This window comes from Lichenostomus cassidix, chromosome Z (assembly GCF_008360975.1).
Source record: "Lichenostomus cassidix isolate B80296 chromosome Z, HeHo_3.0, whole genome shotgun sequence".
NCBI classification, from domain to species: domain Eukaryota; kingdom Metazoa; phylum Chordata; class Aves; order Passeriformes; family Meliphagidae; genus Lichenostomus; species Lichenostomus cassidix.
In genome coordinates this window covers 30,756,647-30,784,209 of record NC_139511.1, presented here as the reverse complement: position 1 = coordinate 30,784,209, position 27,563 = coordinate 30,756,647, and the positions used below count along the sequence as shown (strand labels likewise).

The 27,563-nt window shown below is 42.4% G+C and overlaps 2 protein-coding genes across 7 annotated transcripts; one reads left to right on the top strand and one right to left on the bottom strand.

Annotated features, from left to right (window-relative positions):
- Window positions 1-229: 229 nt before the first annotated feature.
- Window positions 230-13,732, bottom strand: POFUT3 (protein O-fucosyltransferase 3). Of its 6 annotated transcripts, none has more exons than XM_085041822.1 (6): window positions 12,869-13,732; window positions 12,412-12,590; window positions 10,720-10,926; window positions 9,725-10,010; window positions 3,605-4,440; window positions 230-2,301 (listed from the first exon to the last, which is right to left on the bottom strand). In XM_085041822.1, the coding sequence occupies exons 3-6, from the start codon at window positions 10,798-10,800 to the stop codon at window positions 2,077-2,079; spliced, it is 1,428 nt and encodes a 475-aa protein (XP_084897948.1). In that variant the 5' UTR covers window positions 10,801-10,926; window positions 12,412-12,590; window positions 12,869-13,732; the 3' UTR covers window positions 230-2,076. The 6 variants fall into 6 exon arrangements, with proteins under 6 accessions (XP_084897948.1, XP_084897947.1, XP_084897946.1 ...); XM_085041821.1 differs by having other exon boundaries at window positions 10,720-10,923; XM_085041820.1 differs by having other exon boundaries at window positions 12,432-12,590.
- A 2,981-nt stretch (window positions 13,733-16,713) lies between these two features.
- Window positions 16,714-25,730, top strand: FNTA (farnesyltransferase, CAAX box, subunit alpha). Its single transcript, XM_085042011.1, has 9 exons — window positions 16,714-16,886; window positions 17,597-17,682; window positions 18,243-18,357; window positions 19,197-19,301; window positions 20,016-20,142; window positions 20,555-20,703; window positions 22,357-22,419; window positions 22,920-23,091; window positions 24,585-25,730. Exons 1-9 carry the CDS (start codon window positions 16,744-16,746, stop codon window positions 24,714-24,716), a joined length of 1,092 nt encoding a protein of 363 aa, XP_084898137.1. The 5' UTR covers window positions 16,714-16,743; the 3' UTR covers window positions 24,717-25,730.
- The last annotated feature ends 1,833 nt before the right edge of the window (window positions 25,731-27,563 follow it).

Below are 27,563 nucleotides of genomic sequence, written 5' to 3'. Positions count from 1 at the left end.
CACTAAAAACTGAGATAAATATGTCTTATATCTTTGGATAGTATCTATCTACCAGACTGGTCAGGATGCTCAGGATCTGACATATTCCACCATGAAAACAAAGAAAAAACATTCAGTTGTGCAGTTCCTGAGGTCTTTAAACAACATGGCTTGAGATTTTTGGCAAAGGAGACAGCAGAACATCACAAAACAAAAAAATAAAACAATAACAACAAAAAGCAGTCAGTCCTTCATGTTTCAAATATTCCTTGTCATCCTGGGAGGTGAAAGAGAGATTCATGGTGACAGACAGGGATTCAGCAGTGCCCTTTGCAAATGTTTTGTGGTTTATGTCTAGCTTTCAGACCTGATCTAGGGAAACCTGTAAGTCCAGTGTTAATGTCACTTTCCTGAAGAGCTTCATTCGTGGAGTCTTGTCATCATTTGCACTGCAGACCACTGGGGAAAGCATTTAAGATATGCTCAACAGAGGCTGTGTGTCACACTGGCAAAACACTAGTGGTGAGAAATTTCAGCCAGAATATTTTGCTTAATCAAAACTAAATATATTCTCATAGAAACAATGACTGATACTAATGACCAATGGTATACTGTTCATGGCCATAAAACTGATCTTTCCTTTACAGATTTAAAAGTAATAAAAAATTCACCAGCTATTCATCGAGGAAATTTCCAGCAAGGAAACTTTTCCAAGGTAAATAAATTTTGCAGCTGAATTTCTTGGTGTAAATGCTATTCACATCCTTCCCCATTGCCACTATGTGGCTACCCCTTCACAAAACAGCCAGGTGTTTGACAGAAATTTTAAAACAGCCTGGTGCAATGAACAATTGCATGGCAATTATCACACAGGTGAACATCTGGCTCTCCAGAAATGTGAAGAACTCTGTATTAGTAGTTCCATTTGTCTGTGTCATCATATGTGGCCATATGTACGACTGACTGTCCCTCATCTAAATGGCTCCATCCAGGTAGTGCCATTTTGCAGATCCTGTGGAAGTTGACTCCTTCACAGGCAGAGGCTGAAACAACTTGGGATGAAAACTACAACAGTCTGAATATTAGGCAAAGGTGTGTCCTTTGGCAAGTTATGACCAACATCACTAAGTTTTATTCTTTGTCAGATTAAGTAACTTGAGGTTTTCTGTGTTAAAATAGGAAGGCTGTTTGCCTACTTCTCCCCGGGCCTACTGAAGACTTCTCAGCACCAATGGACTCTGTATTATTCCTGCCCTTCTAACCACATAGTTTCATGTTTATACACAATATAAATACTATCATCAGAACACAAATACATCATCAGAAAGGCAAGAAGGTAAGTCACATCAAAGCCAACCCTATTTCTGAGGAGTAGAGATACTCATGTGCTCTGCTTATTTTTAGCAAAAGATGGTTGGTAAGCCTGAGCCAGTACGTTTTTCATTCAATCTGTCCCTGGACACTAACAGATGGTGCTTCCTCGTGCCAGCCACTAATGTACTTTACATTGGCACTCAGAGTCAGGACACAAAGTCCGCCAAGTCCCTGCTAAATCTGCTGATGCCAGGAAAATTGATAATAAACAGTTAGCCAGGGACACAGTCCCAAGTCTTCAGCCTACCTCCAAAGCAGCACAGAAGCTGTACCAGTGCAATGGTGTCAGCCGCTCTGCACCTTCTGGTTATCAATATAGCACAGGAGGGCCCCAGACTGGGGAAAAAGGGGTCTTGAGAACAAGCAGGTATGTGTCTAAAGATGGAGAGAGAGCCACCTGCTTCAGGGTAGTTAGCTGTGTGCTTAAATCTGGGCTTTGAGAACCCTGGCAAACAGGGCCTTCACGTTCAAACACTTGAACCAATGACAATTAATATAAATCATTCTAAATATAAATGTATACATATATATGTGCATATATTACCTGGCAGAATGATTTTATTGCTTAGCATTTCTTAGTGCCCCTTGAGCACTGAACATACTAACTTCAGTCTTACGGGTCCACTTCCCAAGGTTACTAGTCCTAAATTACAAGGTCATCTACAAAAGAAAATTCCACAGAACTCTTCTAAGGATCTCATTCTGTTTTACAGGCTGTTGTGTTTATTCTTTGAATACAAGCATCCAAAATTCTTCCGTTGTAAAATTCTTGTTCCTTTCTATCAGGTGCCTCAGTGCCCAGGCTTCTTTCTTGGATTGCTCAAAGCTTGGTATCCACATCTTTTGGAGAGAAGTCCAGCCAGGGTTTGAGGATGAGAACCGGAATGCTTCTGGTTTGGGACAGCTCAGGTGATTAACCTGAGCCTCCCACCTCTGGGGCAGCCATCCCTGGCAATGGAGACAAATAAAAGTGGTTATTCAGGGCAAACAGAGAAGAAAACAAAGAAGAGTACTATGCCATTAGTAAACTGCCAAATCACGTCAGTTACACTTTCCTTCCTGCTGCAGGCTCTACCCATGTCCCTGTGGAAGGCCTCCCCTAACTATGGGATAGGATCGGCTGACGAGAGCCACGTTGCATCTCAGATAAGGTTTGGCTGCAAATGAGCAGCACCAGCCCACACAAAATGAAATTACAAGGCAAGGAGTTATATTTTCATCATTATATTCTGTTTTCATCTTAAATATGTTTTCATCTTAAATATTCTGTTTTCATCTTAAATATGAGATTTTCTTTCTAAGGGAAAAAAGCAAGCTATTAATCTCGCCAGGAGAGCAAACTGGTCTTCATAATCTTATTGACTAGAGAGCTGCAAAAGCATGGGGAAGGAATATCTGTACCTAACCTATTCTATACCTTTCCTTGCATTCCTGACTTAAAGAGAGGACATAAGTCCAGATTTGTACCAGATTCAAACAGCAAATTCTGGTTAAGTGTAATACTTGCCAGTTTGTAATTCTCATCACTTCAGCTTACCTTAATAACTTCAAAGGTTTTCTCCATCTCCCTTCTACTGGCTGACCATTTAGTGTATTGCTCAGACTGATCAGCTAAAATACAGCCTCTCACACACAAAACCTGGCTTAAACATTGTTTCAGTGGTTACTCACCAAATCTGGTTGCAGACAACAGCATGTTGTCACTACAGGTTTGAATGTACCCACATATATACAGAAACTGACAGCACAGAGTGCTTAAGACAGATCTGAAGGCAGGGATCTCTAACCCAGTTTCCTCTTCCAAACAGGTGTAAGCATATCTAATTGCCCAGAACAAAACTGAGTTGAGTCTTAAAACACCTCCAAGGACAGAGATCCCACAATCTTTCTGGGCAAACTGTTTCCAAATGTTTCAGGTCATCTACAGAGGGTTAACAAGTTAGGCTACTTTCTGCAGCCTGAAAAAAGCCTCCTCCCTGAACAACCCAACCCAACCCTGGCTGAAAATGACCACCAGAGCAGTGGTCAACATCGTGTGCTCACACACTGCGGCACTGCAAGGAACACGTGCTCTGGTTGTGCACCACAGCTTCTGCCAAAGCCTGTTTACATGAGGATGTACAAACCAATGGCACTGGAATATGGTGGCTGTCAGTTGGCCAAAAATCTGATAACTAGAGTTCCTGGGACAAACCTGACCCTAGTGCCATTTTAAAGCCCCTCTGAGACACAAACACAAATTCACACATACCTTCTCTTTCCGTCGGATGTTTTCCCACACTCTGTTACACACCATGCACTCAAAGGTGTCAATGTAATTGTCCTGGGTGATATCTTGTACTCCCCACTTGCGTTCCTTCATTGCTGTAAGCAGTCTTGGGTTGGAAATGTCCCCTTTCAGTTTCCATTGTAGGTAGGACTCATACTCTTCATCATTTGTATCCAGTGTTTTGATATAGCGGGCCAGGTCCCGAGGGTGTGAAAAACTGGACACCAGGATTGCACTCTTGTTACTAGGAAGCCAGTCTACAATACTGGGAGACCCAAAGTACACTGGCACCACTCCCAACTTCAGTGGCCGCCAGAGTTTTTCAGTGATGTAATCTTCACAAACAGCATTTTCAAAAGCAAGAATGAACTTGTACTGTGCCAGTATTTTTAAAAAGCTCCCATCATCCATGGCAGCTGGATTTCTTAGATGCTGAGGAAGGTCTCTGTTATGCAAACATTCCCCGTAAGAGTCTACTTCAATGTGGCACATGAGCTCACGCACATAGCTGTCCCGGTCAGAAGGTGGGTTGCAGTCAGACTGCACATACACAAGTGGTGCAAGCCTTTTCCTCAGGCTGTTTTTCAACTGCAGTGGGATCATGAACCTCGATGACTTCAGCACCTCTACACCCTCAAGGTACTGAGTGGTCAGTGGCAGGTGAGAGTGGCGGCTAAATGTTGCAGTGTGGTTGAACAAGGTGATGGTGGCTTCATGGAAGAGTTTGTAGTTGTTTTTTGGCGACTCTTCATGAAAAAGGGCCCAGTCATGATAGTCTTTACGAGGAAGGGGTAAGCTGTCTATACTGAAGTCAGTACCTAGACAAAAGCAAACAGTGCTCGTTCTGCTCTTATCTGTCATGTGACACTAACTACAATGACACAGAAATCTGGTTTTAATTTAGTACCAGCCCTACAACCGTCACATTTCTGACACTATAAGGCAGTTATTTCAAAGAGTGTAATTCATGCGAAGGCACAAGAGCATAATGACAGATAAAACTGAATTTCACAGCAGAAGAACCTAGAGAAGTGAGATCAGTAGTTAATATTAGAAGTAGTTTCCTTTCATGTCATATTAGTTTAAAGGCTTCTCATTTCAAAGGATCACTAGGAATTTTATATTTTAATACACTGAAATGAGACTAGTGAGATGTTTAATAATCTCCTGGTTCTCTAAATAGGGGAACAGATGGTATTTCCTCTGTGATGTGAGGAAGATGGTTACTGCAGAACTCAATTTAGTTCTAGTAATAAAAGAACTAAAGGGATGTTGAAATACTGGACAGGATTAAGGAGAAAAAGTAGAAGAATTACTTGAAGTCTTGAAAAGACATTGTACTATGGAGACTTAGGAAGCCAAACTATTAATTTATCAAAGAGAAAATTAAGAGGTATCACAGCTGCCTACCAGATACATAAATAAGTAGCTTCTGGAAAAAGACAGCTCCTCAGAATAATGCCAGTAGTAGAAGAATAACCATGTCTAAAATCTAAAAACAATCAACTGCAGAACTTGGGAAAACTGTGGTAGAAGCCTTAGAACAAACCTAGAAGGCTTTTCTCAAAGGTTGGTCTGTGCAAAACTAAGCTGAAAATACGAGCTCATTAATCTGACCCTTGCTCTCCCTTCCATACTGCTGCACTAGTCATACAACCAGCAGATTAAATGCAAAGTTGCCCAATTTCTAAGATACTTCCTCCCTGTCTTATAATTGTATCTGTTTTCCATTTAAGCAAAGGGCTGAACATACAAAACTTTTGCCAATATTTGTCAAGCAAGAGAGGTTCAAAAACTGAAGTGCTGGTTTAGAAAAGATCAAAAATCCTTTATCTTTAGACCAGCTACCATCTGTGGCAACCTAAGCTTTGTTTGGCAAACTCCATGGCTGCTTGCATCTAGGACAATTGGGAACATACTGTCTTAAACAAACTGTTCAAACCAACTAAGGGGAATGGCCGGTAAGAAGAAGATTTGGTGGAGTTAGAGTAATGCTATCTTGGTGCCAACTTCACCTTTTCACCATAAGACCCTGATGCAAAGTCACAAGAAGCAGGGTCAAACAGTGGGCACATCTCTACAGGGGGCTATGGACCACAGACAACCCCAAAGCACCCCAACTCTTACCAGGAATTCTCCATCAGAAGACTGCACATGCCTCATACTGTTGTATCAGACACAAAGAATTCCCACCTTGGGAATGGATACAGGTGTTCCCATGCCAATTTAAATGTATATAATCCAGCACACTCTCTGTTTTTCAGGCCCTGCCCCCGACGAATCAAGACTGCAACCATCACTCCTATAATGGACATTGAAACTGCAATGATTGAGTCTCATCTCTGGATTCATCAGAGGTGGTATCTTTCCTCTCCACTGTCTACTGTTATCCCTTCCTTCTCTTTCTCTCTTTCTTTCTTTTCCTTACATATTTTCTTTGTGAGATTTTTATACTTTCATAGGAAAGAATCAAAAGAGCCACTTATCTCCTTTCCACTGCAATAAATGGTTTTAAAATAAACCTGGCTCATATATACACACACTGATCATCCAGTGCTGTTTCACTCTCATTTACCCAAGGGATCTATTAACAGGAAATTCAGTTACCCTCACTCAGAGGTGGATCATAAAACCATCTCAGTCACACTTACAACTATTCACTCTCCATTCTATTCCTGACCCCAAAACATTCATGGCAAAAAAAAAAAAAAGGGGGTAGTAGCAAAAGCCTTACACAGAATACTGATCTAAAAACTAAAATATAAAGAAGATTTAAAAAATGCCTAGTGGTCCTTGCAGCTGCACGAGCCTGCCAAGATAACTCTAAGGATCACTTTATAACACTGTTGTTGTGGACACAGAAGTTAGCTGTCAGAAATATAAAAATCTCCTATAGAGCAAGATCCTTCAGGAGCATCAGGTGGGGGTTTTTAAAGCCACTAAGCACTTGGCCTTCAGTTTTCCACTCAGGTCCTAAGTCCTCGACACTAAAAGGCTGGAGGGCTGTGGCATTCAATGAATTTCTTCTGGTTTTGATGTGTTGTCTTGTTTTTGATGTGTTATCTTGTGAGAGAAGAAGTTGATGAAAACTGGAAGTTAATCAAATTCTCACTGAGAAACTCATAAAGTCTATGTGGCTTCGAAAACACTTTGTTCTAAGTGATGCCAAGAAGAGAAGTAACAGTGAGTACCAACAATAATGAAACTGTGGATTGAAACCACAGCACTGCAGCTCAGTCTCTTCCAAGGATGCTCCCTCTTTCAGGTAGTATTGCAGGGAGAAGGGGGTGGAAACACAGGCAAGAATGAGAAAAAGACAAAAAGGCAATATGTAAAACTTGCCAAACTAGGAGACAGTTAGGTGAGGCAAAGAGAAACTTAGAGAAAAATGCACTCTAAAATCACAGAATCTCAGAATCATTTAGGTTGGAAAAGACCGCCGAGATCATCAAGTCCAACCTTTGCCCAATCACCACACTGTCAACTAGACCACGGCACTTAGTGCCATGACCAGACGTTTCTTCAACACCTCCAAGGATGGTGACTCCACTATGTCCCTAGGCAATCCATTCCAGTGGGTTTAACAACCCTTTCCATGAAAAAAATTTCTCCTGATGTCCAACCTGAACCATCCCTGGTGCAGCTTGAGGCTGTGTACTCTCATTCTGTCACTGGTTGCCTGGGAGAAGGGACTGACCCCCACCTGGCTAAAACCTCCTTTCAGGGAGTTATCAAAGTGATAAGGTCATCCCTGAGCCTCCTTTTCTCCAGGCCAAGCAACCCCAGCTGCCTCTGCTGCTCCTCATTGGACTTCTTCTCCGGATCTTTCCCCAGCTTCAATGCCCTTCTCTGGACATGCTCCAGTACCTCAATGTCTTTCATGAAATGAGGGGCCCAAAACCGGACACAGTACAAATCAGAGTGCATCAGAGTGACTGACTTTAATATAACACTTAATCCATCCCGCTCCAGCAAGAAGACAAAAAGGATTAAAGGAAAGATAACATCAGCATTCCCCCTACCCCTTGAGATTAAGGAAGCAAATGATGGAATAAAAAAAGCAGCACCAGATTAGAATTATGAGTAATTTCACCTCCTAACTATTAATCTGGAAATCTTAGATATGCAGAAGAGAAAGATATATGCTGTTAGGAGAAGTTATGCATTTTAGAAGACATCTTTCTGTCAGAAGTCATACTCCAAGGACTCAGTGCTCCAGTACAGAACAGCTGGACATCCTCCTCTCCTAGGAACAACACCCCTGGGGCTCTGACAGATCCAGCTCATGCTGACTGAGTCACACTGGCAGCTCATGCTAACCACTACAGTCTATTAATTATGTGACACTGTAAAAGTGGAGCTGGGAATCCCTCCCAAAAGCAGAGACAAAGTCTAGCAAGTGGATGCCACATCTCATTTCTAAACAGGAGAGAGCAACACTTGACAAAGTCATCACCTACACCAAGGGGCTCCCCAGGCCAGGACTGTGAGTCAGGACAAGCTGTAGAAAATTTGTGTTCCTAACAAAGCAGTTGTGCTGGAAAACATCTGCACCCCATATTCTTCCACAGTACTTTTCTTAAATCTTTGGATCCTTCTGCTCTTGACTAGCTTACTGACCAAGTACTAGGGGAAAATTAATGCATTTTCTTTGGAAGGTGAAACTGTGCTCTGATCCAGCCTTAGCATGGAAAGTCAGATATTCAAGTTTTCACTCAGCAGGCTGTTTAGAGGGAAATTCTATAAAAATAAAACATACCTTTTTGCAGACTCTTTTTGCATAGCTTAGTGCATCAACACAGGGGGGAGAGAGGGAGAGAGAGAATGAGAGGAAAACTCTCTATCTCTCTGTTTTAGCATTGGGAGATCATTTACTGTGGTTTAAAAATAAGTAACAATTTTGCATATTTTGACACCCGCCTTTACAAAGTTCATAGCCAGCATCACTAGAAAAAGAAAAAAATAAACACTACAGGGAGAGTCTTATACCCAGTATAAATAATCTTTTAAAAATATGAACGCAAACTGTGTCCACAAGCCTGCTAAAAATGAAACAGACTTTCTAGTGCTGAAACAGACAAACAAAATTACTACCAGAATCAAAATCACCACACTTTACAGCTTTCCTGTAATGCAATCCAGCTTTCTTTGTCTTTAATTGGGTCAGCTTCTCATTCCTTTGCTGTTATTCCTTTGCTTTCATGCTTAACCACTATATTACCAATTGACAAAGCCGACCTACTTGGAGATCTAAAAAGATTACTGATGAGAAGTTTTTGGTTCACTGCTAGAAGCAAGCTAAAGGCCCATCTTTCCTATATTTCCAGTTCACATGTATTCAGATTGAGTGAATGAGATTCAGATACTGGTTAATTTTATTTCCAGACAAAAGATTTGATCCCACCAGTCAGAGAAAAGCATTTTAATTTATTTTTCCACTTAAAACTCAATTTTTCATTTAAAAACAACTGTTTGGGTAAAAAGAACAAAGTTAATGAAGTAAGGTCTACTTTTAAAAGTTGCATCTTTCATGTTTTCTATGGTGTAAGTAATGGGAAGTTTCCGGCAGAGCCAGAGCAGCTCAGAAGGTTGCACTAGCTACTGCTCCCTGTGCAGAATCAATAGGTTTCTTTCACTACATTCCATTTAGAGCCTGCTAGTAATTTCTTGGCACATGAGGCAGGGGAGTTGCCGTGTTACTAGAGAGGGCATTATTTTTAGACAAAAGACATGCACAAGTGCAACAAAGGCCTTGCAGAACCTCTGCTAGGGGTGACAAGCCAGAAGACTGGAAAAAGTTGGCTTGATCTCAGACTGTCTTTAAATGCCTTGGCAATGACATGAAATTGTCTTTTCTCCCATGAACAGGGAGAACGTGTGATTGGAAAGCAGCATGAGACAAGGCATCAGTCATACCACAGACGTGCACGGTCACTTTTCAGAGTACTTTTACAGAGCACTCTGAATGGTATTCAGCACCAAAGTTTAGCCCAATGAGCTGCATAAATTTCCTGTTCTAAGTCATTGCCATCTAGAATATTTAATCTCTATAGGGAAAGAGCTAAGCAGGAGGAAAAGATACTTCTTTAAAAAGATTCTTACCATAGAACAGAAATGCTCTTGTCATCTGATTGTGCTGGTAGGTCTTGTTGATAGTAAAGAAGCAAACATCCTCTCCACACTGATTAAATCTCCCTGTCTCTCCAGTCAGGGGAGACCACCAGAGCAGGACAGGATAGAGATTTACATCAGACTCTGTCTTGAAGCTGCTGTGAAGTTCCTGCTTCTTAAACTGAAAAGCATGTCTCTCCCCAGGCTTTAATGGGCTGCTATGTAAACTGGAGATTACTGACACCTTATTCTCCGAATTGCCCAGTTCAGTGATGACCTTCAGGGAAATAAACACACATATCACAATTTGTCACTGCCATTAGCTAGGACATCTGCTTGACAAACCAGAATTTAAGCATCGAGCACTAAGTCTGTGTGTTAAGTTTCTGTCAATCAAATTGGGTGCATTTCACTGACTGCAGACATCAGGTCATCTCATGTCAGAACAGCAAAAGCTTTAATTTGAAATTGTAAGGAAGAGGCAGGAAATACATTTTTATACTGAGATATGGCCACATCATTCATGACTTAACAACACAACTTCTGCTTTCTTCCTGGAAAATGCATAGGACAGAGAACAGCCCTTCAGTAGCCAGGTTTCGTCTGAAAATTAGCTGTTAAAAAACCCATAAAGTCCTCATGTCTCTATGGGACCAGCCTTGCCTCCGTGCCTAATGAGTTCAAGCACAAGAACAGAGGAGGCAGTGCTGGATAAAGGCAATGCAACATGGCACGGTATGTTGCAACATTCCTGAGAAACTCCTCCAGGGGCCAAGGAGGTATACAAGACAGGTATTCTCTGTGTTATGTCACTTGCAGAGTCAGCTATCACCACAAGGCCAACGCTGCTAACAGTTTCTGTAAACACTCCTGGTAAAGCACAGACTAGTATGGAAAATATACTTTCAATGTTCTCTCTCATCTGACAGAATTGTATCCTGCTTTGACAGCACTATCATGCATACCCCACCGCCTTGCCCCTGTACCTGGAGTGTCACCACAAGGAAAAAGACAGCTGCAAAGCAGAAGCAAGATGCCCACAGTATCTTCCTCCTCATCCTAATCATGCTGCACTACCAGGCCGGACAGAGCAGTCACATCTAGGCATTGGGAAGGTCAGCTTGTCTAAAGTCTTCACCCTTTGCTGCTGGGCTTTCCCACTTTATCCGTATTGCTCTGCATGGTGATTGCTGCTGAAAAAGAGTAGAACGTCAATGCAGACTGCTCCTTCAAAGCTCAGTGGTTAGCTCCACTTCTGTAGGTGCCAGAGCTACATTTTGAGGCAGGTATCCAGAAACCAGCCTGCACAAAACAGCACTCTCCCTCACAAAGCCCCATGCACCTACTCTCCTGTGGTCATCCCGGACATTCTCTCACCCTTACAGTCAGTGAAAGGAATGCTGATAGCCCTGGCTCAGTACTGTGTGGGGATGGCAGCCGTTTTCATGAGTTGTGGATGTCAGGCTGTGCTGCTTTTCAGCAGACTCACAAACAGGGGAGCAATGAAAGATTTTCCTGCCCTGGGCAATTTCTGAAAATGCTCCTGGAGAAGGCACACAACTACCTGGCCTTGGGACTTACTACCCTTCAGTATTCTGGGACTTCTCTTCATGAGCATAAAGAATGCTCATGGAATGTGCTCTGTGTCTAGTGCATAGAGAAAGTAACCATACAACACACACACAAACTCTCTCCACATCTAAACCCAGTTAAATTTAACAAGTCCCCCTTTCCGAGTAATCTGCACCTGTGCTGGTCTGCCTCTCTTCAAATAACTTTCCCTTCCCTAATGCTTTTTTTAGCTTTCACAGAGCCCTACTGTTTTCTTGCATGATGGATGTTTCTGTATAAAAATCTCAACTCCTGGCAACAGGAGAAGTTGTAAAATTTGAGCTACATATTGAAAAATAAAAATAAAGGATGGTAGAAAGATAGAACTGTAGCACTCCATACAGAGTAGTAAAGTTTGAAAATGTGGGTGTTCTGAAAGCTCAGAAAGCAGAAACACATGCACAAAATGTTTAATAAATCACTATTTTAGAGCTCCTCTCTTTCAGAGATATGACTGAAATTTATGCTGTTTTTTCTGCCAGCTTTCGCCCCATCTTAATTCTAATCACAAAGTTCTAAAACCCTGACAAAGAAGGATGGCTCCCAAACCTACTGCCTGCTGTAGTACTATCATGGTGGTGCTGACAGCTAAAGGAAAAAAATTATCCTGTTTCTACTCCCACTGACACATGAGTTCATCCCTTCCCTCTCAAACATCAAAAAGGCCTCTTTAGCAAAAGCTGACATGAAATCATGCTGTGCAATTCTGCTCTGCACAGACCAGCTGCATTTGAAGGTCTGTGTGGGTGCTAAAGTGCATGTCTGCCAGTTAAATCAGGTAGGATTTTCTACAAAGCCTCTGTGCCTTCTGTGCCTCCTGCAGTACAGCCAAAAAGGGGCACCAGCAGGGGAAGAGGATGAATTCTGCCAACTGCTATATTAGCACACCCTAGAGATGGACAGTATCTTTACCACCACATCTTACCAGGCCAGTGCATGGCAAAAAGACTCTGCTGATCCTCTGAATACCACCCTACCCCCCGCCCTGGTGAAAGAGTAGCAGCAATCGTCACATTTTTAGGTATAGCTCTGGAAGGGGAACTGCCCACAGCATGGGTGTGCTGTACCTAGTGACCCAGGGTATCACCTTCGCATCTGCGGCGCGCAACATGCAGTACTTGTGCCCAGCACTGCGCTCCGTACTCGCACTGGGCCACGCGAGGCTCTGTCCCGTCCCAGCTCCACTGCCAAGGATGACCCTGCAGCGCTTCGCCACCTCTGTCCGGCTGAGCGGAGGCCCTGAGGACTTGGGGGAAAAAAGATAAATCACCAACCCAGACTGCCCTGCTGGAGCAGCAGCTCCCTGCAAATCCTTCCAAACTTCCTGCCAGCTCTCCCCGCCGCCTCTCCTTCCAGCTCTGTCTCGCCGCAATTCTCCGGGCTCAGCAGCCCAGCCAGGACGCTCCCCGAAACGCTGCCCCTTCCCTTCCCTTCCTCTGCCGAGGCTCTGCCCGCCCCGCAGCCCCGGCCCTGCTCCCGCCGCGGGTCGGGCAGCCGCCGCCCAGCGCCCGCCGCCCTACTCACCCGAGAAAGTCGCTCCTGCCCTCACCGCCGCCGGCCCCCTCCGGCCGGGTCGGAGGGCTTTGGGGTGTTTTGCTGCTTTTTTTTAACTTTCAGTCAGTGCCCCACTCGGAGCGCGGAGGGGGCGGTGCGGTCGCGGCTCCCTCCGCCCAGCCGCGGGGCGGGGAAGGGGTCGGCTCTGCCCGGGTCCCCAGGGCCCTGCACGGGGAACGCGGCGGGTAATCGGCCTGACTGACCCATCGCTCCCACCCCACCGAACTGCTCTTCCGCAGACCCGCACCGCAAGACCTCACCCAGTTCCCAAAAATAAATCCGCCCCTGACACTGATTCCTATAGCCGCTTGCATAATCGCGCTCTTTGCGGTTTCATGCTTTCTTTACAACAGTGCTGGTGCTATCCTGACGGAGACTTTAGATTGACTGCGTGAAGCCAACGGGCAGCCAGAAAAAGAAATGCGTCACGGCAGCTGGAAAGCGCCGAGGAGCTGGGAGAGCCGGGCCGGCCCGCCGAGGGGACCCTGCATCCCTGTCCGTGGGCGCGGAGCTGCGGCAGGCATCCCGCGGCTGAGACCGTGCCGTGCTTCCAGCCCTGACGGGGCACCCCGGGGCCGTGTGTACCGACCAGAGAACCAGCCCGTCTGCCCCTCGGGGCTTCCTGAAGCTGGGAGCCGCTTTGTGCATCTCTTGCTCTCTGTAGGTGTTTACTCGGAAAGGCTGGTTCTGCTACGTCGGAGCAGAGCAGAGCCTGTGCTTACCCACCTGACACAGACTTACGAACCACACATTCTTGTATATGTAATTCGCTTGTCCCATACACACATCTGTATTAACGCAGAAATACCTGATGCCTATACCCTTCTTCAGAGGTACTTACATTTATACACAAACACTTGAAAGTGAGGTATCTGCTGTTTCTAACCCAGGTGTGGCAGGCAGGGGTGGTTGCAAGGGAGTGGAGGGAGGAAGAACTCCAGAGAAGGCAGAGGGGACAGCTGTGCCTCAGCTGAAATGCACGACTGATAAAAAAGATGGAAATGTTATGCACACAGCTCATCTCCTTAATCTGAGTGTGTAATGCCTGCAGCCTTCCTGAGAGGATCAGAAGGGTACCCAGCAGGCAGCCTGAATCCAGCCCTCTGCAGCAGTGTGTGTGACCCTTGCCATGCTGGCTCTGTCCCCTTCCCACCACAGCTATTCTTGCCAGTAGCCCCTTTGGAGCAGCACCCACCTCTTGCTGCACATACTGCACCAGAGAGCTCTGATTTCTTTCTGAACTACCAGGCTCTTCCTAAGATGAAAGCTAGCAACTGACTCTGTAATGCTGGGACATGCAGATGTACTTATCCTCCAGTCTTTGTTTAGTGATTAATCCCAGCTCTTGTCCTATTTGTTGCTTCCTCACAAAGGTTCTAGCTGCTGGAGTTGTATTTTTAGGTAGCAGCTTTCAGGCGGGGTTTTAAATATTATCTTTGAAGTGTATTTACAGATATTTGACCTGGAACATGAAGGATCTCCACTCACTTTAAGTCATGAGGCATGCAGCAAGAATCTCCAAGTATTGTTTTGCAAAACAGATTAATGCAGAGGCAGAATCCTACATTTGCAGGCCTAACACTTTCAGAGTGCCTAGAGGCTGCAAGTACTGAAGTTAGCATGGCACAATTAGTGTGTTGTTCAGTAAATTAAATCGAGTGGTTGGTAGTTTACGGAAGGATTTCCTGTGATCCCACTGGGTTTTGATATGGTCTGTAATGTTAAACTGAGTTATATTCCTGGCTTTCACATTTCCTCCATTGGCAGACTCCTAAGTTGCTCTCATGAGGACAAAACTTATTTGTGAAATGCTTCAGCTTCCTTCAACAGGCTTGACTTTCTCAGTTACTGTCCCTTAGACCTTTAGAAGCAGTTCACAGACCCAACCACCCACAGTTTCAGACTGAAAATGCAGAAGCTACTCCTGAGGGCAGTGGGATGGCTGTTCTATCCGTCCCACGCCATAAGCAAGCTATTCTTGGACAAGCTCAATCCAGTGTCTGGCATCAGAGAGGCTCACTTTTTTTTCTTATCCTGTTATGCCACTCTGAGGAAATAAGCACTTATTGCAGGATCTGGCCTGTCTGTAATCCTTGTTAAATAGCTGGTAAAGATGATAGCACCATAAGCAATGGCAGGGCCAGGTCATCACATATGAATTCTGGACAAAGACAACCCAAAAACACCCAAGTGTTGCTCAAACAGTAGAGCTAATAAACCAGATTTCTTAAAGATCTGTGTCTCAAGCACCCTCTGTCCATGGAGACCTGTCGGTATCTAACAAACTCTTAATGCAGCTTTTCTCTTCATGGGTCAGGAACAGCAGCTTTTTTTTCTACTCAGTTTCTTACAAAACAAGATATACTGCCTTTGAGGTTTCTCTCATACATATGTACACATTTCCTCTGATCTGTTTTTAATACAATTTTTTCCTTTTTATGCCTTTGTTCTTTGTTTAGTATTCTGCATTTTAAACGTTTTTCTTTCAATTAGGTCCTGCTGGGTATCCTCTCTGTCTCTAGATATGCCCATTTCCTTTCTGTTGTATTCAGTCCTGTTATTCAAAGGAAATTTTCAGTAGATTTCTCTGATTTTTATCCTCCGTTGTGTTAGTATAGTCTATATTACTGTAACACCCAAAAGCAGCAACCACATTATGCACTCCAAAGAGCCACTGTATGAACTTCCTGGCAGGAACAAATGAAGTCCTCAGAATAAAATAGGACAGAAAAAAAGGCAGAGAGACAAGCAAAGCACAGAGTTCAAGAGGCTTCCCAAAGGAAACAAAGATGCTCAGTGACCCAAGAACCACCTGTGGGCATGATTCTTCCTTGTCCTGGATCTTGTATTTCAATTTGCAGCCGTACATTTATACTCCCTCACTGTTGCTGTGGCACTGTTCTTCTTTCCATAAAATCACTGTAAAACATGTGACACACACGACAGCCCTTTCAGCTTGACCAGCTCAGAATTAAAGAATTTAACCATATCCACCACATACGGAATGATTTCCTACCTCCTTGAGAATACAGTAGAGATGCAGATATGTGTTCAGCCCTTGCTACTGCACATGCTCTGCCTGTCTTTGATCCTCTCCATGCTAATACATCTCAAAATGCCCCAGATAACAAACCCATAACACTGGATCAGCTCTGTTCTAATGACTGTCTTCAGTTCGGCTGTTCTGTCCTGCTGACCAACAGCACATCAGGGGATCACAGAATCACTGAGGCTGGAAAAGACCTCTGAGGTCATCGAGTCCAACCTATGACCGAACACCACCTTGTCAACCAGACCACGGCACCGAATGCCACATCCAGTCAATCCTGGATGCTCCATTTCCATGTCTAATCACCTTTCCTGTGAAGAAATGCCTCCTAATGTCCAACCCTGAACCTGTCCTAGTGCAGTTGGAGACTGTGTGCTGTCACTGGTTGCCGATTCCCACGTGGATACAACCTTTTTTCAGACAGTTGAGGAGAGTGGTAAGGTCACCCTGAGCCTCCTTTTCTCCAGCCTGAACAATCCCAGCTCCTGCTGGATCTGCTGCCTTCTCCAAGTTCACATGCTCGTGAGAAGCGGCCGTTTAAAAACCTCCGCCGGTTTCACCTTTTGCCGAGGCCAGATTCCTCTGCCTTGCCCTGTTAGATCGTTAGAACCTGCGATGTGGCCCTGTGTGTTTTCTCTCGCTGTGCAAACTGCCGGCGCGGAAACACGGCGGGAGGCTCCCTGGCGGAGGCCGCAGCCCCGGCACACCGCCCTCCGCGCCAGGGGCGGCGCTGTGGAGCCGCGCCGCTCCGCTCCGCCACTGAGTGCAGCGGCGCCCCGGAAGCGGCGGCGGAGCGATGGCGGCGGATGGCAGGGTGGCGACAGCGGAGCTGCAGCCGGAGGAGAACGCGGAGGGCGGCGGCAGCGAGCCGGAGGGCGGCTTCGGGCAGCTGCTGGAGGAGGAGGAGGACGGGGAGGATGCCGGCTACGTGCTGTACAGGTATGGCCGCGGCGGCGCGGTGCCCCGGGGCCGGGACGGACCGTCGCGTCACGCCGCGTCACAGGGTGGAGGGCGCGGAGTGGCAGAGCTGGGCAGGAGGGGTGGGGAGCTTGTGGGAGGGGCAGGGGCACCAGGTTAGACCAGGTTGCTCAAGGCCCTGCGCAGCATGGCCTTGAACACTGACAGAGTTGGTGCATCCACAGCTTCTCTGGGCAGCCTGGGCTAGTGTCTCACCACCCTCACAGTAAAATAATTCCTTCCCAATGTCTGACCTAAATTTCCCGTCTTTCAGTTTGTACCCATTGCCCTTTGTCTTATTACTACAGTTTCTGACGAAAAATCCCTCTCTAGCTTCCCTGTAGGCCCCCTTTAGATACTGGAAGGCTGCTATGAGGTCTTTACACAGCTTTCTGTTCCCAGGCTGGACAGCCCCAGCTTTCTCATTCTGCCTTTGTACGGGACTTGTTCCAGTCCTCTTACCAACTTTGTGGCCTCCTCTGGACTTGCCCCAACAGTTCCATGTCCTTCTTAGGTTGGGGACACATTCACCTGTTCAAATGCTGGTCTGCGTTACAGACAATAATGTAGCTACGATAGTAGTGACTTGGGAACAAGGATGTGCTATTGGGCATAGGTTTGTGCTTGTCATCGTTTGAGTAGCATTTTGTGCTTTCTAGAAGCATTGCAAAGACAAAAACATGTATTTACAGGGACAGGAAGGAATGGGCAGATATTGAACCTGTTCCTCAAAACGATGGGCCAAATCCTGTTGTTCAGATCATCTACAGTGAAAAATGTAAGTCTTAAATATGTTCTGCACCGAAAACTTCTGCCATTACCATTGTTGAAACAACACTGACTGTTTTGGATAACATTTTCTGGAGTGATGCTGTGCAGAAATTGACTTAATGAATTGTGTTGTGGTGGTTGTGTGTGGGTTTTCACCAAGCATCTGTGAACTTGAATCTTCACCTGAGATGTTAATAGTCATGGTTCTCCTTTAAAATCTCGTGGCTTAAGAGGTAATATAACAGTGTTGTTCATATCATAAGGCATTTTTAGCCCACAAGTGGAAGCAAAACATGAAGCTCCTGCAGCTGGTGAAAGTGTGAGTAAGCAGCACAGGAATTTTTGGGTTTTTTATATTGTTCTGATGGTGTTTTTCTGACATACGTGTGCAGCTTATTGGTGTGCTAATATCATGCAGAAGTCTTAGCTGAAATTCCAGTCAGAGCAATAGGTGGCTATCATTTTAAAGAGGTGTATTTAGAGTGCAGAAAATACGAAGTTATTTCAAAGGATTATTAACCTTACCCCCTATTCAGGCCATTGGTTAAGATGCTGTTATGTATTTAGTTCGAGATGTCTATGATTACTTCCGGGCTGTTCTGCAGCGGGATGAGAGAAGCGAAAGAGCTTTCAAGTTAACAGCAGATGCCATTGAGTTAAATGCTGCAAACTACACAGTATGGTATGTAATAATCTTGGGATTGTTTCTGTGGTCATTTGAATGCCTGCCCCTTAAGTCTAATATTTTGTTAGTTGAATCAGGGCATTTCTAGTTGAATTTACACAGAGGACATATGTAGATTTCCAGTGAGCTTCCAAAGAAAGCCTTTGTTCAGTATTTCCCAGGCCTCACTTTGATTCAGTGATTTTCATTTGTTTGGCTGTAAGGATATTATCAGTCAAGGTCAGGGTTAACCACAAAAAGAGCTTTTCTGTTTAAAATTAGATCACTTATGTGATAATGTAGCCATGGCAAAATGCTGAAGATACGCCTCAGTTGACTTCAAGAAGAGGCATAAAAGCATGACAGCAAATAATTTGTATATTTACTAAATAGTGCATTTTTAAATATCTGTTTGGTAAGGTAATATATAAATAGTGAATTTCTGATATTCAGAGTAGGGTCTTTTAACTCACAAATGCTAGCAAGTACCTCTTGTATGTTTTTATTCTACTAATTACCATAAAAACAGAAAGTTTGCATTATTTCAAGCACAGAAGTAGTAATTTCTGTGACGAAAAGGCTAGCATGGGTACAGATTAATTTGAACAGGATTGCTACAATCTTAGATAATGTGCTTTTGTAACCAGTCGTATTCCAGTTCTCCGCTGTTCAATAACTGAAATGCCCTTTAACAGACCCAGATATGTGGTTGAGGATTTTGCATTAGTTTTAGTTTTTTGCACTATATTTAGCTCAATATCATTTAGAGGAACTGTGAACAAAGGTGATTCTATGTTCTTCTCTGTGAATTTTAGGAAAGTCCTTTTGCAGTGTTCAAATGCTTGACTTTTATACAGGCATTTCCGGAGAGTCCTCCTGCAGTCTTTGGGAAAAGATCTCCATGAGGAACTTAAGTACATTACAGCTATCATTGAAGATCAGCCAAAGAACTACCAAGTCTGGTAAAATCATGCTTTCTTTTCAGTTCTTAATGAAGAATTATTATCAAATTATTATCAAATTATTTTGCAGATAATTTTTTTTTTGTAAATTGCCATCAGTTGTGATGGAGGAGTTAAATGGAGTTACATCATGTCAAAGTTCCCTTCAGATATTTGTTCTAGTCATATGATTAGGACATGCTAAGCAGGTCTTGTTTGCTTGCTAATTTCAATTTTTAAACTGCCAAAATAAGTCTAAAATACAGGTAAAATAAAAAGAATAATTACTTGTGAAAAGGCAACCAAGAAGACAAATAGAAAATAGTATTTTTTCTTTTATTGTATCATGGTGTCTGCCTGCCTCTTGTTGGGTTTTTTCTGAAATGAATGGGAGTAGGCAAAAGAGCAATATTGTTGTTGTTAGAGCAATTATGTAATACTAGAAGACTTAATTTTGCTGAAGGCATTGACATGCATGTTGAAGTATGTTATTTCAGGTGAACATTACTTGACTAAAATGAGATGAGTGGCCAATGTGTATGTGTGGTTAAAATTTTTTTATAATATAAATATGCATCATACATTTCTCAGAGCCAAGCAAAATGTTCTGGTATGCTTAATTTGAAGTATTTAACTAATGGGCTTTTTTCCTAAGTGGTACAGTTGCTGTAAGCCACTTTAATGCAGACCACAAGCTCACAAAAATAATTTAGGCTTTGTTCCTCTTGTCATTAGGCATCACAGGCGGGTGCTGGTTGAGTGGCTGCAGGATCCATCCCGAGAGCTTGAGTTCATAGCTGACATTCTTAACCAAGATGCCAAAAATTACCATGCCTGGCAACACAGACAATGGGTTATTCAGGTATTGTATCCACAGAACTCTTGAGTCTTTAAAAAACCTGCTTAGGTTGTTTTCACTTCTTAAATACAATCTGAATTGCATTTGGCACTTATTTTCTTGAGGCTGAAGGGGGAAGAATAACTGCATTTTAATGTGTGGCAGAGGCTGGCTATGAACTTGCCTTTTAGGAAGTGAGTTCAAAAAATTGGATTGTTGTCTACTTACTGTTATCTGTGTGAATTTAATTATGAGCTAATACCATTGTGTACCACTGAATAACATAGCATGTTCCTAGTGCACCTGTACTATTTTTTTTTTTAACTTTGTGTTGGTTTCTCCAAAAGAGACTCTATCTGATGTTCAGGCAACTTAGCAGCAAGGAGAATGTATTAAAAAAAAACCTTGATTATGATACTCTCTTCCCTTTTTACAGGAGTTCAAATTATGGGACAACGAACTGGACTACGTAGACCAGCTTTTGAGAGAAGATGTGAGAAACAACTCTGTTTGGAACCAGCGACACTTTGTCATTTGCAACACCACTGGCTATGATGACCCAGCAGTCCTAGACAGAGAAGTCCGGTTAGTAATGCTATTCAGGCTCCCATTAAACATCCTCCATTACATTACATTACAGAGGCGTTACCATAACTTCTAATTGGCCCAGACTTGGCCAGTGGCTTGTCCATCTTTGGAGCCACCAGGGATTTGCTCTGATGGACATGGAAGAAACTTCTGGCAACTTCTCACAGAAGCCAGCCCTGTAGCCTCCCTGCTGCCAAAAACCAGGTCACGCAAAACCAATACAGTAACATGGACATGGATTGTAGGAAGAGGAGTTGCCTTTTGTGAGGAATTTGATGCAACTGGAAAAAGAAAGGAGCTTTCAGGAATATGTGGTTGGCACAAGAACTGCCTCTGTGAGATAGCTAGTTTTGAGGAAAAAGAGCTTTGTGTTCACTGTTTCTAAGCTGCATGTTTGTAACTGAAGACAAACTGGGCTTCTAGATGTATTTTACTACTAATGGTGGTAAGAGACGCTTCATGTGGTTTTCACATCTCAGAGTTATCAATTAGGGTTGATGATTATGAGAAGGTATTTGTCAAAAGTGAAGAAACAATTAAAATAAGGTACTGCAATTTTTTATATTTTCAGAAGGAAAACTGAATCTCTGAAAAGGTCCTTTGGCACATTATTCACAGCAGATCCTAGCCCTCACCATCTTCCATGGTTGCCCTTGCAACCTTCTAGAAGTTGTACTTCTCTTCCAGTTTATAAACATCCTGTAGTTCAATGAATCTGAACCATTTCCATGACTGAGACTCTGACATTTTCAACTTCTTCTCTCCAGAGTTTAGATTGGACATCCTCCCTGGATCTTCTCAAGATAATTGAATACCATCTTAAGAACCAGACTAGCTAAGGTTAAGACTTCCCAGATGTCATTACAGAACTGCTTACTGGTTGATAAACTCAGTCTTTGTCATAGTGATTGCAGAATGTAAAAAAAGAGTTTGGATTGTGGGTACTTTTTTAGTACTCCTGATACAACTTTTTATCAGTATCTGCAGCCTCTGAAAATTACCAGAATGCCTCGTAATGCTGGGAAAGGCCAGAAGATAAAGTCTGTTTTGTGAAGATGAAATGTGGCTTTGTGACTATATGGGAGGTGCCTTTTGTTGCTTTGCTTTTGGAGCAGTTGCCTCAATGCTGCTTGCACAGAAGTGCTGCAGAAGGCTGTGTGAGCAGAAAGCTCAAGGTCTGCCTTTCTGTGGGGTTTGCTTGAGTGCAGCCTCATGAAAAAAGTTCTGCAGATAGGTACAGAACATACCACTTGCAGTCATATTAACATAGCTCAGTTACTCTGGCTGTTTTTAGCGCCTTGCCATTTTTGAGCATCCAGATAAAAGTTACTGCTTTAGTGAATCAGGAGAGCATATTACGTTGTTTCTCAGTGTTACTGCTAATAATTTTGAGAACTGGCTTGTTACTGTATAAAGTCAAAAAAATTTAACACTTCAGTTCTTAAAACAGTTTTCATAGTATCTGCCTCTTTGAGACTCCTGGTGATTATATTGTGAATAATTTTTGATCTACCCAGCTGAGATGATCCGCAAAAAGAGTGAAGTGTAGATTAGAGGGATGTATTTGGAATCTTCTGAGCACATTCGGGTAATTTCTAACTGCATTGTTTTATTGGTTGCATTCATGACCTCTTTATCTTTTTCTTGCAGGTACACTCTTGAGATGATCACAGCAGTGCCACATAATGAGAGTGCTTGGAACTATTTGAAAGGGTGAGGTGTATTTCTCTATGAGGGAAAGAGAATCTCTGTAGAAGGTGTCTGATGCTTACTCCTTAATTGAGAAGAACTTGCTGCTGTTCATTCTAGTGTAGTATGCTTAATCAGGCAAGCAAATACTGTAACAAGGTGTTAGTATATTATAACCTCATTTCTCTGTAATTTTTCACCAAGCTTCTGGCCCTGTAGTTCTTGTGGGAGGATTACAGGTACTTCTCATGCTTTTAAAAACTTGACCTGTAATGTGTTCAAAAGCATAGATAGGAAATAACGAACATGCTTTCAGTCTAATTTCAATTCAGTTGAACAAAAACTTTGCCAGCTTACCACAACATGAGGCTGTACTATGCTGCATGCTGCTTACTTTGTGATTTACTTGTATTTGCACCCTGATTTCAAAACGAATCTCCAAGTAAAGGAATCATAACAAAAATGCAGTTATTCACATGAGATTTCCCATCATTATGTCTCAAGCCTATTGACCTCTCTTCTAGGATTCTACAGGATCGTGGTCTTTCTAAGTATCCGAATCTGTTAGAGGAACTCTTGAATTTACAGCCCAGTCACAGTTCACCCTATCTGATTGCCTTTCTTGTGGACATATATGAAGATATGCTAGAAAACCAGTGTGATAACAAGGAAGAAACACTGAACAAGGCACTGGAGGTATGTTTTGAGAGCTTGGTTTTGCTGCTCAGGGATGCTATCTATTCCTGTCTGGTTTTATAGCCTCACAAAATGGGATTGATTTTCATATATAGAGCAGGTTACATGTTAATCACAGGAGGTCTGTGAAGAGTTTAACACAAAGGTGAGATAATCACAAGGGTCTCATGAGTTTAAACATAAATAGTAACTTGCCAGTTATGAAATTACTCTTTAAGTTTTCTTCACCTGGTAGTGAAGAAAGGTTTCTAATACCACCTGCAGAAAAAAGATGATGTTTGAACAACTGAAGAGTTTTCAATAATAACTTTGTAGCATGAACTCACTCTGTTCTCTGTAGGTTAATGAATTTTTCTCAGAATATCCATTTCCAAACAACCTCAGTTGAGCTCTTTTGGCCCTTCTCAGCTCTTTCTAAGAAAGCTGGCAGAATTTGCTTATGGCCAACAGTCACTGGGAGTATCAGTACGAAATGTCAGGCATCACTTCTACAGAGAATAAATTCTGGTAATGTTGTATACGTCCCAGTGATTCATGTTTGGGTGCTCATTGGTGCAGTTTTTAATGCAGTTTTTTAAGAAAACTTTCCATTCACTGTGGGACAGACTGGAATATGATGTAATTAGAGCTGCAGTTTTGCTTGGAGTCTTTGTGTTCCAACGTTGTTCTTTCGCAGGACCAGACTACAAGTAAGCGCAGTTGTACCTCTTAGATTCATGTCCCCTTTATACTATTTCACTGATTTTGACTTCTCTATTTAGGCATCAAAGCTCCTAATTTCTCATCTCCAATTCACTGATTTCACTGATGTCATCTGCATAATAAAAGGGAATTTACTAAAACATTTGTAGACAGTGTTCATACTATGTAAAATTTACACAGCCTGTCCTGTAAGTAGGATTGATTTCTGCTGTACTGCTTACCCAGACCAAAATTTAAAAAGCCCCAAACATGTAGAAGTATCTGCACCAACTCTTAATGTATCATGAGAGAAGATTACTGACTTGCATGGGGACCCCTTTTGGAACAGTCTGCTGAAGAAAAACAGGAATAAAATATCTCTTGTCAGACCATCAAGAGTAGTGAAGATTCAAGAGAAGGATGATCCTCCAGTGTTTGGAAGTGGTTTACATCCTGTTGCATGACTAAAATTGACGTTCAAGGTTCTCAGGAAGTACACTGTGCTCTACCCGAGGCTGAATAGGGCTGGTATGGATGATGAGTGGTAGGCATGGAAATAGTTAAAGAGAAACTCTTAAAGCTGAAATGGGACTGGAGGGATTTTTATGCGGTGTCAGATTGATTGGCTACCGATTGGGGTTGTCATCAGTTTGATGTCACTGAACAGTTGCAAGTCCCCTGAATAAAACAAATGTTGCGGAGAAAGGTGTTTCTAATACTGTCTGAAACATAAGTTGTATGCATTTATAGTTAAGGCTTCTGTAAGCTTTTTGGTATTACACTCCAATCTTTTTTTTTTTTTTTTTTAACAGCTGTGTGAAATTCTGGCTAAAGAAAAAGACACCATCCGAAAGGAATACTGGAGATACATTGGAAGGTCCCTTAAGAGCAAGCACAGTTCAGGCACTGAACAGAGCAGCACACTGACAGATAAACAGCAGTAACTGAAGATGGAAGAAAACAGTGTTAAGCTCTCAAGCTGTTCTAAAGCTGTACTAAAGTAGGGTCATCAATTAGTTTAAAATCCAGCAGTAGGTATTGCAATGAAAGAGGAGTGCAGACTGCTGTATAGTCCTGGATTGCTGCTGCTACTGGTGACAGCTCTAGGTACAGTCAAGAAATATATTGAGGCTTAATTATTGAAATGTACCAAGTAAAGGTTTTAGTTCCTAACTAAAAATACATAAAGTTATACCTACTACATTGGCAGTGCTCAGTTAACGGTTGGCCTTTATCTTAGAGATTTTTTCCAACATAAGTTACTCTTACGATTCTGTGAAGCACTAAAACCATTTCCCATATCCTGGTTAACCCACTTGTGGTTCCTAACACTGTCTCATCAGTTGCTGCAGTAAGGACTGCAGGTAACTTAGCTATAGGGGATATAAAGTAACCTGGTTAGTGCAAGCAGGCTGTTGCCTTATGTGAGAGCAGCTGTGCAATACAGTCAGCCTATGCTGTTGTATGCAACTAACACCAAGTGTAATTTTGTAATAAAAATAGATAACGTAGAGCATTTGTCTAAATTTTTTTAGTGTGTTTCTTTTGGTCCTTTTAAGTGCATAGTTTGTTCTTTTCAGATGCTAATAGCGATAAAATACTCCCTTGTACAAGTACTGGATTCTATTGCATTGAGATGTCTTTTGCACTGGAGTATTCTTACCCAGAAGCTTTCAGTACACTTGATACATTCAGTGGAGCCCTGAATTCTTAGCTGCACAGACAGGAAAAATACTTTGAGGATCCTGGGGGATGTGTATATGTGCAACAGAAAAGTGCATCTACCCTGTTTTCAGTAAATGGCTATTGTAAACTGTGTTCTTACAGAGTGCTTGTCTGATATGAAATCTTTTATTGGAAATTATCATAAGGGGAACAAACAAATGCTGGTATTTATTTCATGATATGATGAGTCTTTCTGATACTAAACATTAAAAGGTGTTACTGTGATTAAACAATAGTGGAGATTATTTTTTAACACTTGAAATACTTTAATTCAATGCATTCTTGAAATTCAAAAACAACTCACAGGGAGTGGAATTAATATGAAGGCTGTGTAGTTTTGTAGTGGTTTTGCTGCTTTCTCAGCAGTAGAGAAAACATTTTTGTATTGACACATGAACATTCAAAACAGACATGGACTTCAAATTTCTGGATATTTGTTACCTATTTTTGGTGGGTGTTTTTTTGTTTGTTTTTGGTGGGGGTGTTTTTTTGTTTGGTTTGGGGGTTTTTGTTGGTTTTTTTGTTTGGTTTGGTCTTAGCTTTTTGTTTGTTTAGGTTTTTTGGTAGGTTTTGTTGTTTGTTTTTGTTTGGGGTTTTTTAATCACATTTGAAACTCCAGTACAAAGCAAAGGTTTACTCCTATGAGTTGTTCCTAATTGAAACTGTACTACATATGCAGTACTGAACAGCTGGGGTGTTCAAGGTTTTCAGGACTAAGTAATGTATTTGCCGCTATTAGTCCAGAAAGATACAATAGTCAAATGCAATTCTTAAAATAAACATCATCAATGAAGAGGGAACAGAATTTTTCCTCTGCATATGGTGTTAATACATTCCTGTATCTTTTCGAAAATTCAGAGGACACTTGGAATAAAGCAGAGTATTCTTTATAGACACTAGCATAAATTTCTGCAAGAATAAGTCATCCTGAGGTAAGATTGATGAAGAGTGTCCACAGGGACAGTGTATTTTGGGATGTGATCTCACTCACTTGTGGGCTGAGGGAAGAGCTTAGATTAGGCCATATATACTTCTTAGTGGCTAGAATAAAAACCCTTTTCTTTCGTATGGTGAACCTATGGCCATACTTTCTCATTCTTGAAAATGATGTGTAGAAGGAATCAGTGAGATTCTAACAAGGTTGGTAGGGTTTTATACTGGTTATGCAAGCATAATGGTACATGGACAGATAATGCAGCTTCCAAGCTCCATTTACCAATAAATAACCAGATACATATTCTTAACGAAAAAAATGCCTTGTCTTACGTAGAACAAATGTGTAACTGAACAAATAACGCAAATCCTAAGAAAAAATGTGTTGGACACTGGAGTTCAGCTTAAACACAACAGCAATAAAAAAAAGTACTTCTGTTTTAACAGAAATGTTCCTTCTTTGAAATGTTTATATCTTCTGTCATTTGGATTGCATGGAAGTTTTCAAATTCTCTTTTGAAGGCATCTCAGTTTTGTGTTAGTCAGCCATACAAAAATACTGAGGTGTCAGAGCTGGAAAAATGATGGCTGCCCAGCCAGGTTGCAAATGCAGCTACCAGACCTTGAATTTTAATGTGTCTGAGACAAAATCTTTCTTGTGGAAGAAGGAGCTTGGCAAAATGTATGATCTGGAGAGAGAAGGGTCCTAGAGTAGGAAGTTAGGGATGACTTTAACCTGTATGCATTGGTACTGACTCCCTTTCATTAGGGTAAACATCACAGTGATTTGTCCCAATAGGTTCATCTGTACAAGAAAACTTACTGTTTTTACTGATTGTGTGTAGTGATGTGACTCTTGTGTACAATTTTATTACTGAAGAGCTGTGCCTAAATGGGAAACTACTGATACAACTGTCCCTTATAAATCAGTGTTAACTGGAACGCTCTGTCGAGTATGGAGCATTATTAAAGCATGTGAAATCATATCCTATGCCTGCTTTCATCTGAAGCTGATGTTCTTGCCTTGGCCTAGCTGTCTGTCTTCCTAAGCCATTATTGACTTCCACCTTATTGTCTTTGCAACTCAGCTGGCAAAACAGCGTGCAAGTCCTTCCTAATCTATTCTGTACAAA